This window comes from Hemitrygon akajei, chromosome 5 (assembly GCF_048418815.1).
Source record: "Hemitrygon akajei chromosome 5, sHemAka1.3, whole genome shotgun sequence".
NCBI lineage: Eukaryota > Metazoa > Chordata > Chondrichthyes > Myliobatiformes > Dasyatidae > Hemitrygon > Hemitrygon akajei.
Window position 1 is genome coordinate 132,677,647 of NC_133128.1, and position 17,926 is coordinate 132,695,572.

The window sequence follows — 17,926 nt, forward strand, 5'->3', positions numbered from 1 at the left end:
ACCCCAGTTTTGGCTGCATTTCTGAACCTCAGTCACACACACACAGCCCACATTTGAGACCGATGAGCAAGTCAGATGCAGTTATCAGGGCTGCTTCATCATCACAGTAGTGCCAAGATTGTGAAAGTTTTGCTGTAAGTGTTGCAAGTGAGGAAGACAACTTGTGTGCATCCTTAGGTGCTGCCTCTTTCTATTTTGACTCGGATACTTTTAAAAGAATAACAACAAAACCCACAAGGGATCTTTATAAAAATACAGCTGCTGCTTTAACTGCAAATTCCCTGAAGTACTTCATACAAAAGAAACAGAAAGATCATGCTGGCCAGCCCGGGTGTGAGGGTTGGGGAAGACTCACTTCCGTCTGCGGGGACCTTGTCTCTGGCTCCGGCGGTAGGATGCCCTATCTCTGGCAGCCACCTCCCCACTCCTGGCTTCCCTCCGCAGTACCTTCTCTCCCAAGGAGCTGTCTTTGCCGGCAGGCCGGCGGAGACTGGAGCGGAGGCGTGGAGGGCTGCAGGGGGAGACTGCAGCCGCTGGCGGGGTTCCGACATGGGAGCAAGATGAAGCATCCCTCAGGTTGTAGAGTGGCGGACTGTCTGGTTCGGAGACGGCGTCCGGATTCTCCTTCTCAGGGACACGCCTGCTCCTCGGGCCTGTGTACACGTTGAGCCTGCTGAAGGGCGGGTTGGGCCCGTCTGCCCCGAGTGGTGACAGGACCAGACTCTTCTGATCAGACTGGACCTGGGGTAAAGGCAGCGAGGCCCCGTCTGACCAGGAGCCCGTGCTTTTGGAGGGGCAGTCACTGCTGGGGGCTTCCCCCAGGCCCCGGTCCCGGGCCTTGAGTGCGGTGGCCGGCGGCCGGGAGCCAGAGGCTGCACTGTTACCAGCCTGCAGCAGGCCGCAGCTCCCACCGGCCTTTGGCTGCAACTTGGCAGGAGCTCTGAGTTCGTCAGTGGGCAGCCCCATGTTGATGTCTGGGCTAAGGTTCCTGAAGAGCTGCCGCACGTGGTGGGACGGAGCAAGGCTGCTGGGCGGCATCTTGAGGATTCTGTTGGTGACCGGGTCGTAGTACCTGACTGGCGATTTCTTGTACTTGTACTTGGTTGGGCTGGCGCCTTCCTGCAAAGTCCTGGTGCTCCTCTTCCCTTCCAGCGAGTCAAAGTCAGGTGAGGACAGGACGTAGATGACCGTCCTGGGCTGCACTGGGCTCATAATCCTGCTGTAGGATCTGGGCAGCCTCAGAGAGCACAGTCTGGTCTTCGTATCTGGCCTCTCCGCTTGCTCCAGCCCACTCCAGAAGTTCTCGGGTTCCTGATCCAGCCTCCTGGATTTCTTTTTGACTACCGGGTAGCTGACTTCACTGGTCTGGGTACCATGACTGACCTTGACGATCTGGCACCTGGAAGCCAAGCGACAGTGCCTCAAGGCCGGCTTCTTGCCCACTGATGCCGGGCACAGGGCAGGGGGCAGCTCGTCATCCCGGTCGTCGTCCCCGTCGTCATCCCTCAAGTGTGGCAGTGCCTCAGGTGAAGGGACATTCGGGTGACTGTCGGCCGACACCTGGGACGTGCCTTTTAATGCATCCTTCACCCCAGCCCGGTGCGGTTTCTTCTGTTTCCTTCCATAGTTGGCCAAAGATTCGCTGTCAAAATAACACAAGTATCGGCCCTCCTTGAACTCCTTCACAAGTGCCTCCACTTTCAGGTCATCCTCTGCCATGATCTCCGACCAAGTCTTTCCAGCAAAAGATGGCGGCACGTACGGTAGTGACTGAAGCCTCTGCTCCGGCTCCAGGGGCCGCGGTTTCTCTTCAGCAGGCTCGGCTTTCCTGCTGCTCTCTGCAGGGCTGACGTTCTCTATCTCCATCTTGTCGCACTCTTCCTCCTGGGAGCGCAGGACCGAGCTCAGCTGCGTTTTGTAGCCATGGTCGTCAAGTGAGATCCGAGCGTCCGTCATCAGCTCCAGGTCCCTCACTGGCACTCTCGAACTGCGCTTCTCCATCTTCACGGAGGCGTTCCATTCGGAGCTGCTGCTGGACTTCAGCTGCCCCAGCTGACTGCCCAGGGAGCAGATACTGCCTCCTGAACTTTCCACGTCTTCCCCTGTGCCCTGGTGCTGCCCTCCAGATTTATTTTCACAGGAGAGTGTTAAAGACAGCATTTTCTTGAAGCAAGACGCCGTCTCTTGTAGCACCTGCTTGCTGCAAGCCATTTTGAAGCTGTTTGATAGTGTACAATACTCTTTCTCCAGAGGCGCTTTCTTAGCCTGCGGACTCCCCTGCACCTTTTCCCCTCGATGTTGATGCTGACCATCAGCGGAGTCCTCACTGTCGCTGTCTCGAGGCTGCGATGCCCGCCGGGTACAGTATTTCTGAATGACCGTCTCTATGGTCTCCGAGACCAGATCCTTCATCTGGGCAGCCGCTTTGCCTTCTGTCAGCCTGTCACCGTGGGCGAGAGCGTTGCTGCTGTGAAACTCCTCCGGCTGGCTTGGCCCAGCAGGACAGTGCAGGCTGCGCCCCTCCCCATGGTCCCTGAGCTGCGGAAGTGGAGAACCTGCCATTGTGCCCTGAGAGTTAACCTGGTGCAATTTGGAAAACTTAAAAGCTTGCCCCGAGGAGACATCAGGAAGGCTAACTTGACTTGTAGGATTCCAGTGTCCATGATCCTCATGAGAGCAGATGACTTTTGGTTTACTGTAGTCCCTGATTCCTCTCCTCGATGCTGGTTTATATAAAGCCAAAGCAATACGACTGCCATGCCTTTCTGCTTTGCCACAAGATAGCATGCCCTCGCTTGCATTTAAAAATGTAGTCCTACATAACCCTTTAAAGGAAGGCAAGCTGACTTCAACCTGCTCTTCAGATGCTGGCTCTCCAACTCCGGTGACTTTACTACTCGTTGGGTGTCCAACAGGCACGGAAGGTACATTGGTGTCTCTGGTCTGGCGGCAGTCAGCGATGTTTTTTCCACCGAACGCATGCGCTGACTGGACAGACTCGTTATCGGTGCTCGGCAACTCCTCTCTGGTCCCAACAGTCTCCTTGTCGTCCTGGTAGGAGTGTATGTCTGCAAGCTCCTTTCTAGGAATCAGTGGGGCGCTGACTGACGGTAGGTCCATGTAGGTTGGCCTGAGTGAAACAAAACAAAACAAACATTAGCACATTGGAAAATTTAAACACTTCTGTCATCAGAATTAAGACCATCTAGCAGGGAAGATTGGTACGACCAGACAGGAGCCCTCGGTCTCACACCACCTCGTTCAAGAGCAGTTATTACCCTACAACCACCAGGCTCCTGAATCACCATGGGTAACTTCATTCATCTGAACACTTAGCTGATTCTGCATTTCAAGAACTCTACAACACATTCAGTTTTTTAAAAAATATTTATTATTTTTATTTGCACAATTTGTCTTCATTTGCACATTGCACGTTTGTCTTTGTTCATCTTTTTCATAAATTCTATCGCATTTTTGTTTTTCCTGTGAATTCCTGTAAGAAAATGAATCTCAAGGTAGCATATGATGCGATACACTGAGTGGCCACTTTATTAGGTACCCCTGCTTGTTAATGCAAATATCTAATCAGCCAATTGTGTTGCAGCAACTCAATGCATAAAAGCATGCAGGCATGGTCACCAGGTTCAGCTATTGTTCAGAACAAACATCAGAATGGGGAAGAAATGTGCTACAAGTGACTTTGACCATGGAATGATTGTTGGTGCCAGATGTGGTGATTTGATTAACTCAGAAACTGATCTTCTGAGGTTTTCACACACAACTGTCTCTAGAGTTTACAGAGAATGGTGTGAAAATAAAAAAAAAAACATCCTGTGAGCAGCAATTTGTGGGTGAAAATGCCTTGTTAATGAGAGAGGTCAGAGAAGAATGGCCACACTGGTTCGAGCTGACAGGAAGGTGACAGTAACTCCTAACATGTGTTCCAACAGTGGTGTGCAGAAGAGCATCTCTAAACACACGATGCGTCAAACCTTGAAGTGGATGGGCTACAGCAGCAGAAGACCATGAACATACACTCGGTGTCCAATTTGACGTACAGGAGGTAATCGGCGTATGTACTTTGATTTAAAGAAAGAACTTACTTTGGTATCCCAACCCTGATGCACAATCCAACAGTGAAAGGTCTTTTACTGAGCATCCCACTTCAGTTAGGATCCTGCCTCTTAAAACTCCTTCCCCTGCAGGAAATGGCACCAGACACTGCATGAAGGAATCTGTGGCACTGGTTTCTTCCTTTTCTCTTTCTTGCCTTCCTTTCCACACTGGTATAACCTTTGGGGAAACTTGCTGACAATCATTACCCCAGATCCTTTAGAGATTAAATGGTCAATATTTTTGAAACATGAGACACTGCAAATGCTAGAATCAAGCAAAAAACCTGGAGGAACATCCACTGCTCATTTCCTCCACAGATGCTGCCTGAGCCGCTGAACTTTTCCAACATTTTGTGCCTTGCATGTTGGATGAATACTAAAATAGGACCTGATTTTTCACAGGATCATTTATAGACTCGGGATCAAAAGTGTTTATATGCAAAGACCATCAGGTGACCAATTGCGGACTGAAAAGAGAAAAGAAGAATTTTGCTTTTAACTTGTACTTTGTAATACTGTCAGAATACTCCAGTACCGTTGCAAGTCTTGACAAGAGATAGGAAGTTCCAGTAGCACTATTATCATTCCATAACATATGGAAATATCCCTGGGCTATTACAGAGACACCACGAGATAAGCAATCTCGACTGCCGTTTTAAAAATGGAGCCTTAAGGTTACAATGCAGTTCTGACTTTGCTGTTACAAAGATGAAGTAATTAACACATCCACAGTGAAAAAACCAATTCATATACTGGTCGAGATAGCAGCCAGACACCACCTGTCAAAGGTCCAGAGCTCTGCGATTCTGGATGTAGAGAGCCTGCATGGTTGAAGGCCAAAGACTGAATCTGGAAGTAGAGGGCAAGTCAAAGTCTAGGCCAGAGGATTGAGGTTGGAGGCCCACAGTGTCTGAGAGTCTAGGGCCAGGGACTGGAGGTCCAGAGGGGGGGGTGTGTGTGTGTGTGTGTGTGTGTGTGTTAGTAGGAAAGAGGCTTGTTTTGATGTGGTTGTCTTGTTCTGTCGTTGCTGCTCGTGTTGTTGTGTTAGGGAAATGCTATGTTGGCGCTGGAACGTGTGGCAGCAATTGTGGGCTGTCCCCATCATATCCGTGGGTGTGTTGGTTGTTACTGTGAATGACCCATTCACTGTATATTTCGATGTACATGTGATGAATAAATTGGAATACGAGTTACGAGATGGCTGCCCTCCTTTACCTGTTGTCCTTGTATCGGGAAGGATGGTACTGTATCACATCCTGCAGGAACCGCTCCATGAGGCTTTTTGCCACCAGCTGATTCTGGGACTCGCCAGCGGACTGCTTGTGCCGAGTGCTCTGCAAGTGCTGAACCGAAAGAAAGCACAGTCAGTGGAAATCGACCCCACATTGCTCACGTGCCACTGTGACCTACTTCCCACCCCTATCCAGCTCCTACCATCATCCTGGGCAGGCAGTCCACTCTAAGTAACTCGATGGACCAAGCACTCCAAGCCCCTCTGTCAAACAAGCCACTGGACAGAGCCTCCGGACTGTTTACCCCATCTTATCAACTACAGAGCCTGATCTTGCTCTGAAATAGATACAGACTACTATGTATCCTGTATTAACATTTCACTTGTGAGGGGTGCAATTGTGGGCCCAGACATTAGCCATCTGCCAAGCACATTGCCAAAGTTAGATCCTTCTTCATGTCCGTGCCACACTTCCTACCATTTGGCGGAGATCCAACATCAGTCTGTGAACTGAGAAGGAGGTACATGAATCCGGGCTTAATATCAGGTTCGGAATGTTCAACAATATTCAAAGAATTAGCTCTGCTTCAAAAACTTCTCAAACATTCATCCAGCGCTCGTCTTTGTGCCGGACAAGATGAAGAGAATTTCAGTCAGGAAACACTGCAGCCAATTTTCTCCCAGCACCTTTCCACAGATATTTAAGGGCTAAGTTTGGGAAATGCCCATTTCTTCCATCTGTAGCCTTTCTAGCCCGATGGAGGGAGCAAAAACTCATCTCGACAATGGCACCTCAGGCCACGTAGCAATCCATCAGCAACACACTGGTGTTAGCAAAGACTTCTGCATCGAGACTGGGGCTTGAACACCAGAAACGGCACAACGGAATTTCTCAATGCCCCCCTCTTGGTCTTTGATCTTTTGCACATCTAAACACTCCACCCCAAGTAACCTTGTGTCCACCCCAGGTCAGGCAGCACCTAACTAAGCATCTCCTCTGGAAAATAAATCTGAAGGTACAGCTCTCTGCTCATGTCACAGTGCAGGAGACAATTTAATCCCTGGGGTCTGCAAGGGCAACCATTCTCCTTCCCATCTTCTCTTCCACTGCCCTTTCGGGCCAAGAATTCTGGATTGCAAGACAAGGGAGTAGAATTAAGCCCATTGAGCCTGCTCCACCATTCAATCATGATTTATTATCCTTCTGAACCCCCATTCTCCTGCCTTCTCCCTATAACCTTTGACGCCCTTACTAAAGAAGAACCTATCAATCTCTGCTTTCAGTATACCCAAAGCATCTGTGGCAATGCATTCCACAGATTTGCCACCCTCTGGCTAAAGAAATTCCTTAAAGAAACGTCCTTGTATTCGGAGGCAGTGCCCTCTGGTCCTAAACTCCCCCACTACAAAAAACATCCTCTTCACGTCCACTCTGTCTAGACTTTTGAATATTCGATGGGTTTCAGTGAGATCCCCAGTGAGTCCTGATGAAGTGATTGGCAGGTGTCAACTCAGCTCTCCAGGTTGGCCCATTCATGTCACCCATTAGCCTCCCACAGGAAAAGCAACATCCAAGTACCTCTTGGGGATAAGCAAACTGCTGTCCAGGAACATAAGGAAAAGTCATTATTCTCAATGTTGGAATAGGAGAATTTGTACCTGCATAACTTATTCAAACATTTTTAACAAACCAGCTGCCCTTTTACAACCTCAGGATATCCCTGTGCTTAATCCTATTTTTCCAAACAGCAGATACTAATGTGATAAAGAAGGTATGGCAACCAGTTTGCAGAGTTTCACTTGATAAACCACCAAGTTACACCTGTCTTTGTAGTATCAATGGGCATAAATACTGGGAGATCATTCTACTGTCTGATACTGGGGGCGCAGAGGTGACAAACAGGACCTCTAACCATGCAGTGTTCCCTTAGAATGGGTTGTTAACAGCCCAGATTAGGCACTGAAGCCACTTAAATGAAGTTTCAATTTACAAATGATAGTGAGCATGCTAACACTAAACTAAGAAAATAAATATTGCTGCACTCAATTATTTTTTCATAGTAAGACCAACAGCAAGATGTAGTCCTGGATAACAGTAGTTGCTGAGCTCATAAGAAATCCTCACCTGTTCAAGGCAGTTGTACAGCTCCTGACAGCAAGCACAGTAGCCCCGTTTGCTCTGCATGGGGAGTCTCTCTGGAATAGGTTGCTCTGTATATGCTTCACTGCTGCTGCAAAGGGGAAAGCAGAATACTGACGGAGTTGGACAGATATTAAAACTTGCACTACACCGGGCAATGTTTTATGTACAATCTTCACATCAGCAATTCCCGAGACCTTTTATATACCTCAATGATGTCCATGTTTAATATAATGTTCCTTCTGTTCTTTCATAACCCCTTTTTTCTTAATGTCACTTCTCACATTTAAGACTTTATTTGTTCTTTTGATGTTTGCATAATCAGAGAATTCCAACTTAAACCTCAATGGGTTCAAGATGGTTAGCACTTTAATATATCTTAATGGATTTCCAATTCTCCTCAAGCAATCTGTTGTTGGGTTTAGTAACGGCATTCTAATCATGTGTTGTACATAGCCGATATGCATTACCTCCCAAATAATCCCAAGACTTTTTTTTTTAAATCATTTTTTTAATAAGTTTCTACACGACAACAGAAAAAACACAACAAAATGCAGATGTATACAGTGCGAAAACAAACGTGTCTCGTATACAATTCATAACAATACAGAAAAAGCACCCAAAATGAAATCATATGAAGTTAGTATCCTCCCCGCCCTCCCACTACAAAACTCCAAGCCTACCATTACAATGTAATGAAAAGTTAATCAGAGCTTTCGTCACCACAGAGCTGTAAATATAAAAAAAAGTATAATACCTACTACCTAAGCTATAATGTATTTCACAACAAAAAACGTAAAATTTAACCAGGAAAAAAAGGCTGAGTAAGGGATTGTAGTACAAAAAAAAATGGATAAACTGTTAAAGAGGAATTATGAAAATATTCAAGAAAAGGTCCCCACACCTTTTGAAACTTTATGTCCGAATTAAGGTCTGAACAGGACATAATATCTTTAAGCCACTGAGCATGAGTGGGTGGGGCAACATCTCTCCACCTAAAAAGAACTAACCGTCTAGCCATAAGAGATGCAAAAGATAATGTTCGAAGTCCCAAAACCTTTTAATCCAACATTTGTCTAATTACCTGGCATTGTCCGTCATCTCTGCAAAGTGTTCATTCCTTTGTACATCTGTCATAAATCAAAAGAAGAGTTTGATTATAAATTTAGTTCTACTACTGCCAAGAATATGAATTCAGATGCTGGTTTAGAAACTCTCTCACGTCCCTTACAATTTCTCTAATCAGCAAAACACTTTACAAGTTTACCTGCACTACATGTTACTTGATGGCAAAAATAAAATGAACTACATTGATAAAGAGCCTTTCACAGCAGAGCTGCATAATGTTGAGTTTGGTAAACAAATTAAATAAGCATTTTGTTTCCTTTTCATTCCAGTGGATATGTAACATCCAGATATAGGTATAAAATGGGAAGATACCTGGGAAGTTTACTACCAGCAGTGAGCAAATCCTTAGAGCTGCAGATTGATATGACCCTGGGTCTCAAAAGTGGCAGATAAGATACTTAATGCATTGGTTTTCATTTTCCAAAATTCCCATGAAATTTCTGGTAGATAAGAAAGTAGCAAATCGAACCATTTCATTCAGAATGGGGAGGAAAGTAGAAAGCTCTGCCGGTTAGTTTAACATCTACCACAGGGAAAATATTTGGAGCTCTTATTAATAACTAGAGTGGATTCTGGTTAATTGGGCCATTGCTTAAAGTGGGGCAGTCAGTTATTTGGAACAACTCTTAAAAGAAAAACCAAAACAAGAAAATAGCCGGGATACCCTTTGATTATTTGGGCCACTATGCCTCTTAATTTGAGCAGGAAACCATGGGCGAACAGTTTCTAACTAGCACCTGTCACGTGCACCATGCTTAGGGCGATCAGTTGCATGTGTTTGTGTTCAAAAAGCAATGATTTTTGTCACTGATAGTTGGCAAGAAATACACAGTAAGACATTTCAGAGCTGTTTTGCTCACCACCGTTTCAAGCATTCAGGCTTGGAGATGCCAGAAAGGGCTGGGAGTGAAAATGAAACGATCTCACTGCTTCAACAAGTTAGGAATTGTGAAGATATCGACAATCGAGGATGCAGTCATCTAACGCACTGCATGAAGGCAGTTCAGTATCTACACTCGGTGTCTGCACTGATTTTGTTCATTTACAATCATAGGAACATTGCTGATGAATTCCTCCATCAATAATTATTAGAATACTCTAAAAGTATTAGTAATGTTCTAATTTGTTCTGTATTTCATTTAAATACTTAAAATGTTACTCAGTTAAATGGTAGTTTGTCTTTTTTTATACCCAGTTGTCGCAGCTGCTTAATTGGGCCAAAATGCACTCATTCCAATGCATCCCAATTAACCAAAATCACTATACATGATAGCAGGGTGTCCAGAAAATTCAGTGTGGTCTTGCGAAAGGGAAGTCATTTTATTTGTGCTATCTAATTAGATTCGTAGGGGTGGATAGGAGACTGATTGCCTTACAATAAACTATAGGTGTGACTGTGTCTCCTAATTGGCAAAAGTTAGGAGACATGGATGAGGCCACTAAAAGTATGGATGCAGAATTTCCTGAAGACACAAAAATAGGCTGGAAAACAAGTTGTGAAGTGGACAGAAAGAGGCTGCAAGAGGTTAAATGGATTAAATGAATGAGCAGACATCTGTCAAATGAAGTACATGGGAAAAAGTGAAATTTGCCATTTTGGCAAGAGATTGCAGAGTTTTGAGAAACAGAGGGCTGTTCTAGTACACGGTTTACAAGTACAGTGAATAATGTTAAACACAAGAGATTCTGCAGATGCAGGAAATCCAAAACAACACAGACAAAACACTGGAGGAACTCAGCAGGTCAGGCAGCATCCATGGAAATGAATAAACAGTCGACGTTTCGGGCCAAGACCCTTCCTCAGGACACAACAGTCAATGTTTTGGGAATTGAACACAATACAGATGTTATGCCTCAGTTTCATGGGGCATTGGCAAGTTCACATCTGGAGAGAGACGCAGGACAAGTCTCCTTATTTAAAGGATATTAACAGCTTTGGAACATACAGGAGAATAGTTATTTGACTAATAGCTGGAATGAGTGGGTTATCTGAGGAAAAGGTAGACAGGCTAGGCTTGTATCTGATGGAAATTTGAAGGGTAACAAATCAGCAAAGAGGAGAGGGTTAGAAAATCTGGCTCAGTGGTGTCGTAACAGCAACTTCTTACTCAATGTCAGCAAGACCCAAGAGCTGATTATAGACTTCAGGAGAGGTCCATGAACCAATCCTCATCCAGGGATCAGAGGAGAGGGTTAGCAAAGGTGGAGAAATTATTTTGGAGGAAATGTCCTGGGCCCAGCATACAAGTGCAATTATGAAGAAAGCATGGCAGCAGCTCTACTTCCTTAGGAGTTTGGCATAATTCAGAATGAATTCCTGCCTCAGCAAGGACCTGGACCCATTGTAATTTGCCTATTGCCACAATAGGTCAACAGCAGATGTAATCTCAATGGCTCTTCACACGGCTTTAGAACACCTGGACAACACAAACACCTATGTCAGGATGCTGTTCATCAACTATAGCTCAGCATTTAATGCCATCACTTCCACAATTCTGATTGAGAAGTTATAGAACCTGGGCCTCTGTACCTCCCTCTGCAATTGGATCCTCGACTTCCTAACCGGAAGACCACTATCTGTGCAGATTGGTGATAACATGTCCTCTTCATTGACGATCAACACTGGCGTACCTCAGGGGTGTGTGCTTAGTCCACTGCTCTACTCTATATAACTTTGTGACTGGGCATAGCTCAAATACCATCTATAAATTTGCTGACGATACAACCATTGTTGGTAGAATTTCAGGGGGTGACGAGAGGGCGTACAGGAGTGAGATATGTCAACTAGTGGAGTGGTGTCGCAGCAACAACCTGGCACTCAACGCCAGTAAGACAAAAGAGCTGATTGTGGACTTCAAGAAGAGTAAGACAAAGGAACACATACCAATACTCACAGAGGGATCAGAAGTGGAGAGAGTGAGCAGTTTCAAGTTCCTGGGTGTCAGATCTGAGGATCTAACCTGATCCCAACATATCAGTGTAGTTATAAAGAAGGCAAGACAGCGACTATACTTTATTAGGAGTTAGAAGAGATTTGGTAGGTCAACAAATACACTCAAAAACGTCTATAGATGTACCATGGAGAGCATTCTAACAGGCTGCATCACTGGTATGGGGGGGGGGGGGGAGGGGGTCCTACTGCACAGGACCAAAAGAAGCTGCCGAGGTTTGTAAATTTAGTCAGCTCCATCTTGGGTACTAGCTTACAAATTACCCAGGACATCTTCAAGGAACAGTGTCTCAGAAAGGCAGCATCCATTATTAAGGATTTCTAACACCCAGGATTACTATCAGGTAGGAGGTACAGAAGTCTGAAGGCACAGACTTATGATTCAGGAACAACTTCTTCCCCTCTGCCATCCAATTCCTAAATGGACCATTGAACCCTTGGACACCACCTCACTTTTTAATATATATTTTATTTCTGTTCTTTGCATGATTTTTAATCTATTCAATATATGTATACTGTAATTTATTTATTTAATATTATTTTATTTTGTTTGTTTCTTCTATATTATGTATTGCATTGAACTGCTACTGGTGCTAAGTTAACAAATTTCACGTCACACGCCAGTGATAATAACCTGATTACATCTGCAACTTTGACTAATTTCTATAGATGTGTGGTGGAGTATATTGACTGACTGCATCACAGCCTGGTATAGGACAGCAATGACCTTGAACAGAAAATCCTACAAAAAGTAGTGGACACGACCCAGTCCATCATGGGTAAAACCCTCGCCACTCTGAGCACATCAACATGAGGTGCTGTTGTAGGAAAACAGCATCCATTGTCAGAGACCCCTAACCACTCAGTTCGTATTTTCTTCTTCACGTTGCATCAGGAAGGTGGCGCAGGAGCCTCAAGACTCACACCACCAGGTTCAGAGAGTTACTACCATTCAACCATTAAGCTCCTGACCCAGAGGGGATAACTTCACGCCCCATCACTGAACTGTTCCCACAACCTATGGTCTCACTTTCAATGACTCTTCATCTCACTTTCTTAACCTTTATTTGCTTATTTATTATTTTTTTTCTCTTTGTATTTGCACTTTCTTTCAGCAGCATCACAACACATAACGCATAATATACAATTGTACAGTATTTACAAGAAAGAAAATAATTATAACAAAAAATGTCCATGCTGTGCACATTGTCACAGTGTTGCTAAACTGAGACAGTGATTAGGATTGATAATTGAATGGTGGAATGGAAGTAGCTGTTCTTTAACCTGGTGATGTAGGACTTATGGCTTCTGCACTTTCTGCCTAATGGTAACTCTGGGACAATGACATGGCCAATGATGGGGATCTCTGGGCACCTAAATTCCCATTACTTTCTGTGTGTGGATTCCTTCCTGGCACCCCTCTCGAACAACGTGGTTCACCATGTGTTCTGCTCCTTGCTCATGCTTCCCAGTGCCAGAGGAAATGCAGCTAACACAGACGAACAACCCAATCATTTAATTGTAATAATCACTCTCAATTCAATCACTTCATAATCCTCTCTACTCAATAGAAACCTAGATTCAACCTTTTACAACTAAACCTTTTTGGTCTCGGTATTAATTCCAGTCAACAATGGCTGCAGCTCCTCCAGCACCAGACCAATTGTTTTCAAGATCCAGAATGCAGTGCCTCATACTTCAACAAGCTTCATTGGTTTGAGCCCACAAGGGCAATTTCTTACGCCCTTGTCAGGCATGCTTGTCTTTACATCAGAAGACTGTGTATTTAAGGATCCTTTACGCTTCAAGCCATTAAGGATGAAGGGTCTGTGTACTATTGTGTGGTGTGCCAGAAATGTTCAAAGTGAATTTATGATCAAAGTACTGTACATATAATATCATATACTATCCTGAGATTCATTTTCTTGCAGGCATTCACAGTAGAATACAATAGAATCAATGAAAAAATATACACAAAGACTGACAACCAATGTGCAAAAGACAAACTGTAAACACAAAAGTAAATAAATAAACAAACAGAGAACGCGAGTTGTAGACCCTTGAAAATGAGTCTATGGGTTGTGGAATCAGTCCAGAGTTGAGGTGAGTGAAATGACTGGTTCAGGAGCCTGATGGTTGAAAGGTGATAACTGTTCCTGAATGTGGTGTGAAACTTGGGTGCTTGTTTCAATATGGAATATTGAATAATCCGATTGCAGAGGTTAATGACTAAAGGATTCAATGTTTTCCAAATCTCATTTCCTAACATTAGGAGTCCAGAACAAAAAGGCAACTTAACTCCAAAATGTCAGTAAGCATCTAAAACACTTCCTCATTCCAACTCAGAGGCCGAATGCAGCTTTTTGTGAAATACATTAATGATCCATAAAAGGCCAAAATTAAGAGAAGAACTTTACTCATGGTACCAAACCTAGCATTGTGGTTGTTGATAAGGAAAGTTCTCTGTTGTAGGATGATGTTAATGCAATTCAGAAGAGTGATCAGTATTGAATTATTCCTGGTGTAGGTAGGTGCCGAAGAGTCAAAGGGCAGTTAAAGTGCATGGGTAAGGGAATAAATTGCAAGGCCAGGGGAAACATTCTACCTAAGTGCATGAACAGACACTTTCCTATTCTGTATTCCGTATGCCACTTCCTTGCCCTTTCTTCCAATCTATACGTCCTTTTGCAGATTCCCTGCTTCCTCAACCTACCTGTCCCTTCACCTACTTTCATATTATCTGTAACCTTTGCCACAAAGCCATCAATTCTATCATCCAGACCATTTACATATAACAAAATGTAGTGAGCCCAATTCTGACATTAGAGGGACACGACTAGTCATTGGCTGCCATTCTTATTCCCACTCTTTAACTCCTGCCAGTCAGCCAGTCTTCTATCCATGTTAGTGCCCTTCCTGTAATACCATGGGCTCTCATCAAGCAGTAGTAAATCAAGGCAGCTGGATTTGCTGTGTGGTCTAGAAGATGTTTCGCCACTCATCCAAGAGGCTTCTTCAGTTCTGATCCATGGTGGGTAGTTTTCCAGCTTATAAACTCTGAATTGTTTAAAAGGTATAGTAATCACATGAGGGTCATTAAGAGTCGACGAGATAATGGGGTTATTAGTCTTATCTTTGCTTCTTTCAAAGGATGATAACAATGCACATTTTGGACAGGGAGGACAGGCGGTTTGAAAGAGAGGTTAAAGAAGCCATCTTTGTCAAAGTGGAAAACCCATCCCTGAACAGAGGGAGTGGGGTGCGACACCAGCTATCAGCTACTGGCAATGCAGTCCTAACATCTCTACCCTGGCATCTCCACAATAGTTCACACCTCCATTCATGCAAAGATAAGACTGATGACCCTTTCATTACCACTATGACTCTTAGTGACCCTCCTGTGATTGCTATACCTCTAAATAATTCATAGAGTTTATAAGACAGAAAACTACCCCCCATGGATCAGAATTAAGAACCTTCATAGACATTATAGGCCTCTTATATCATGAGCAGCATCTTGTCAAAGACTTTCTGAAAATCCCTGTAAACATCATCGCTTTTGCCTATCCTGTGTGTTACTTCCTCAAAGAATTTTAACAGATGCTAAGCAAGATCTCCATGCTGACTTCAGCCTACTTTATCATGAACCCTGATACTTCATCCTTAATAATGGACACTAAAATCTTACCCACCAGTGAAGTCAGGCTAACTGGCCTATGAATTCCTGGCATTTGCCTGGAACCATCCCCCACTCTAGTGATTCTTGGAAGATCATTCCTAATGCCGCCACAATCTCTCCAGCCACCTTTTTCAGAACCCTTGAGTGTAGTTCAGGTGGCTTAAACCTTCAGAACTTTCAGCTTCTCAAGCACCTTCTCCTTAGTAATTGCAACGACTCACTTCTGCTCCCGGTCTCTTCTGAATTTCTGACATGTTGCTGGTGTCTGCTACAAATCTAAAATACTCAATCAGCTATTCTGCCATGTCTTTGTTCCCCATTACTACTTTTCTAGTGTCATTTTCGAGCAGTGTGATACTGACTCGTTTCTCATTTATTCTTTATATAACTGACAAACTTTTAGTTTCCTCTCATTATTGGCTAGCTTAGCTTCATATTCAGTCTTTTCTCCTCTTAATGTTTCTTTAGTTGCCTTCTATTGGATTCCAAAAGCTTCCCAATCCTGCAGCTTCCCACCAATTTTGATTTCCATTGTCAGCCACTGTTGCCTTGTCCTCCCTTTAGAACACTTATTTGCAATTAAATGGTTCCTGGGTTTCCGAATTACTCCCAGATGATTTTCCGTTCCTACCCTACCATCATCACTGCTAGTTATCCATCCATTCAACTTTGGCTAGCTCCACTCATGTCTATGTAGTTATCTTTACTCAATTGTAATACAGATTTTAGTTTCTCCCTCTCAAACTGCAAGATGAATTCTGCCATATTATATTCGCCGCCATCTAAGGGCTCCTTTACCTTAAGCTCCATAATCATTACACAGCACCCAATCCAGAATCTTTTCCCCCAGTTTGTTTAATTATTATTGAATCATACATGAATACAACCAAACGAAATAGCATTACTCCAGGGCCAAGGTGCAAAATACAATCACACATAGCACAAAGCACGTACAAGTTTTCAGTAAAATACAGTCACAAAAAATATATAGTCCCAGCCAGAAATCTGCAGCCAAACACAACACGGCTGGTCTCCCATACGAACACCTGGGGGGGTGCAGCACCAACTTCAGCTTGGACGCTGTGCCACACTGCCTTCGGTGGAGGGCACCAACTTCAACGCCTCCCTCTTGGGTGGCTGTAAACAGGCAACACTACGGCTTGAAGCCGAGTTGTTGCTACAACCGTTCACCAATAAATCAGTGAATCGGACTTGCAGCATTCCACATTAACGATGTCCAACGGGGTCTTACGATCACAAGAAAAGCGACTAAAACGATCACTTGCTGTTAAGACTGCACACCTGCTTCGCACACCAATACCCCCGATGTCTCTCTGACACAGACAGCAGCACAAACCGCACCACCTCCAGCTCCTTCAGTTTCTCCCTCAACGAGCAACTCGCTGATGGAGTAGACCTGCAGTACTCTAAGCTCTTAATGTCCAGCAGGGTCTTGCCATTGTGAAAAAATACTTCTTAAAAAAAGGACAATACCTTTGGTTGACCCCATGGAAGTGACTGAATCTTCCACTATCTTACCAGAAGATGGACTCAACCACAAGTTGCTCTAAAAAAAAAATCACATAGGCATTCTATAAATTTCTTCTCTTAGGATCTAGCACTGAACCGACTTTTCCAATTAATGTACCTGCATAATATTGCCTACTTTACATGCCTTTTTCCATCTCCCATTGCAATTTGTATGCCACACCTTGGCTACGGTTCAGGGGCCTGCATATAACACCTACCAGAGTCTTTTTTACACCTCTAGTTTCTTAACTCTACCCACAAGGACTCTGCATCTTCTGATCCTACGTTATTTCTCATTAAGAGTTTGATTTTCGTTTGCAGAGCCTGAAATACAAAATGACAATATAACAAAACAGAAAATGCCGGAAATAATCAGCCAGTTAGGCTGCATCCGTGGGAAGAGAAGCCAGGTTGAAGACATTTTGTCAGCCCTGTCAGCCATTAGCCATGCCTGCAAGCTGCAGGTGTCCATTACGCTGCTTAGGTTGTGATAGTAGCACCAAAGTTCATGCATTCCAGATCCACCGAATAACCCGTCAGGGTAACCCTCACGCAGGATGAAGGTTGGACAGATCTGGGCTGTTTTCTCTAGAGCATCAGGGGCTGAGGGGAGACCTGGTGAAGAGACAAAGGCAGGGTCAGTAGTCTTTTCTGAGGTTGGAATTGTTGGGTGGTGGAAGGCAGGGGTTTGAGGCGAGAAGAGAAAAGTTTAAAATTTTATTATTTTTCTTTTAATAAACACAGTGAAGTTCATTGTCAGATGCACAACTCTGTATGCACAGGTGCAGTGAAAAAAAAACTCACTCTGGGGAGCGATGTGTGCCTGGAATGCACTGCCGGGGGAGGTGGTATAAGCAGTATATAATGCAGTTCAATTAGCACAGAATCATAGATCAAATGACCTGCACCTCTGCTGTACTGTTCTGCGTTCTATTCTCTTCCTACTGGTGTGTCCTGACCTCTGGTGATTAGTCCAATGACAGTGGGATTGGCTGCACACTTTATCGTAAACAAAGTGATGAGCTGAACAGACTGTGTATAGAGCAAGCTTCGATGATTTTATGTATTGAAGCCCTGCACATGTTGAAGGAGAACCTGCTGAAAAGATGCTGGAAATTTTTGGGAGACATCTCTTCCCCCAACATCAAGCTAC

The 17,926-nt window shown here is 44.3% G+C and overlaps 1 protein-coding gene across 21 annotated transcripts in view; it reads right to left on the minus strand.

Moving 5' to 3' along the window:
- Positions 1–243: 243 nt before the first annotated feature.
- zdbf2 (zinc finger, DBF-type containing 2) overlaps positions 244–17,926 on the minus strand; it is a 29,069-nt gene continuing 11,386 nt past the window's right edge. For 8 of the 21 annotated variants that reach the window (XM_073046494.1, XM_073046502.1, XM_073046511.1 and 5 more), the window contains 4 exons: positions 8,571–8,616; positions 7,472–7,577; positions 5,331–5,458; positions 244–3,130 (listed from right to left, as the gene is read on the minus strand). In XM_073046494.1, the coding sequence (XP_072902595.1) occupies positions 352–3,130; positions 5,331–5,458; positions 7,472–7,577; positions 8,571–8,616 (3,059 nt within the window). In that variant the 3' untranslated portion in view covers positions 244–351. Of the gene's footprint in view, positions 3,131–5,330; positions 5,459–7,471; positions 7,578–8,570; positions 8,617–11,144; positions 11,671–13,995; positions 14,583–16,737; positions 17,389–17,926 lie in introns of those variants that run through there. The other 13 variants (XM_073046505.1, XM_073046504.1, XM_073046503.1 and 10 more) reach the window with 5 other exon arrangements.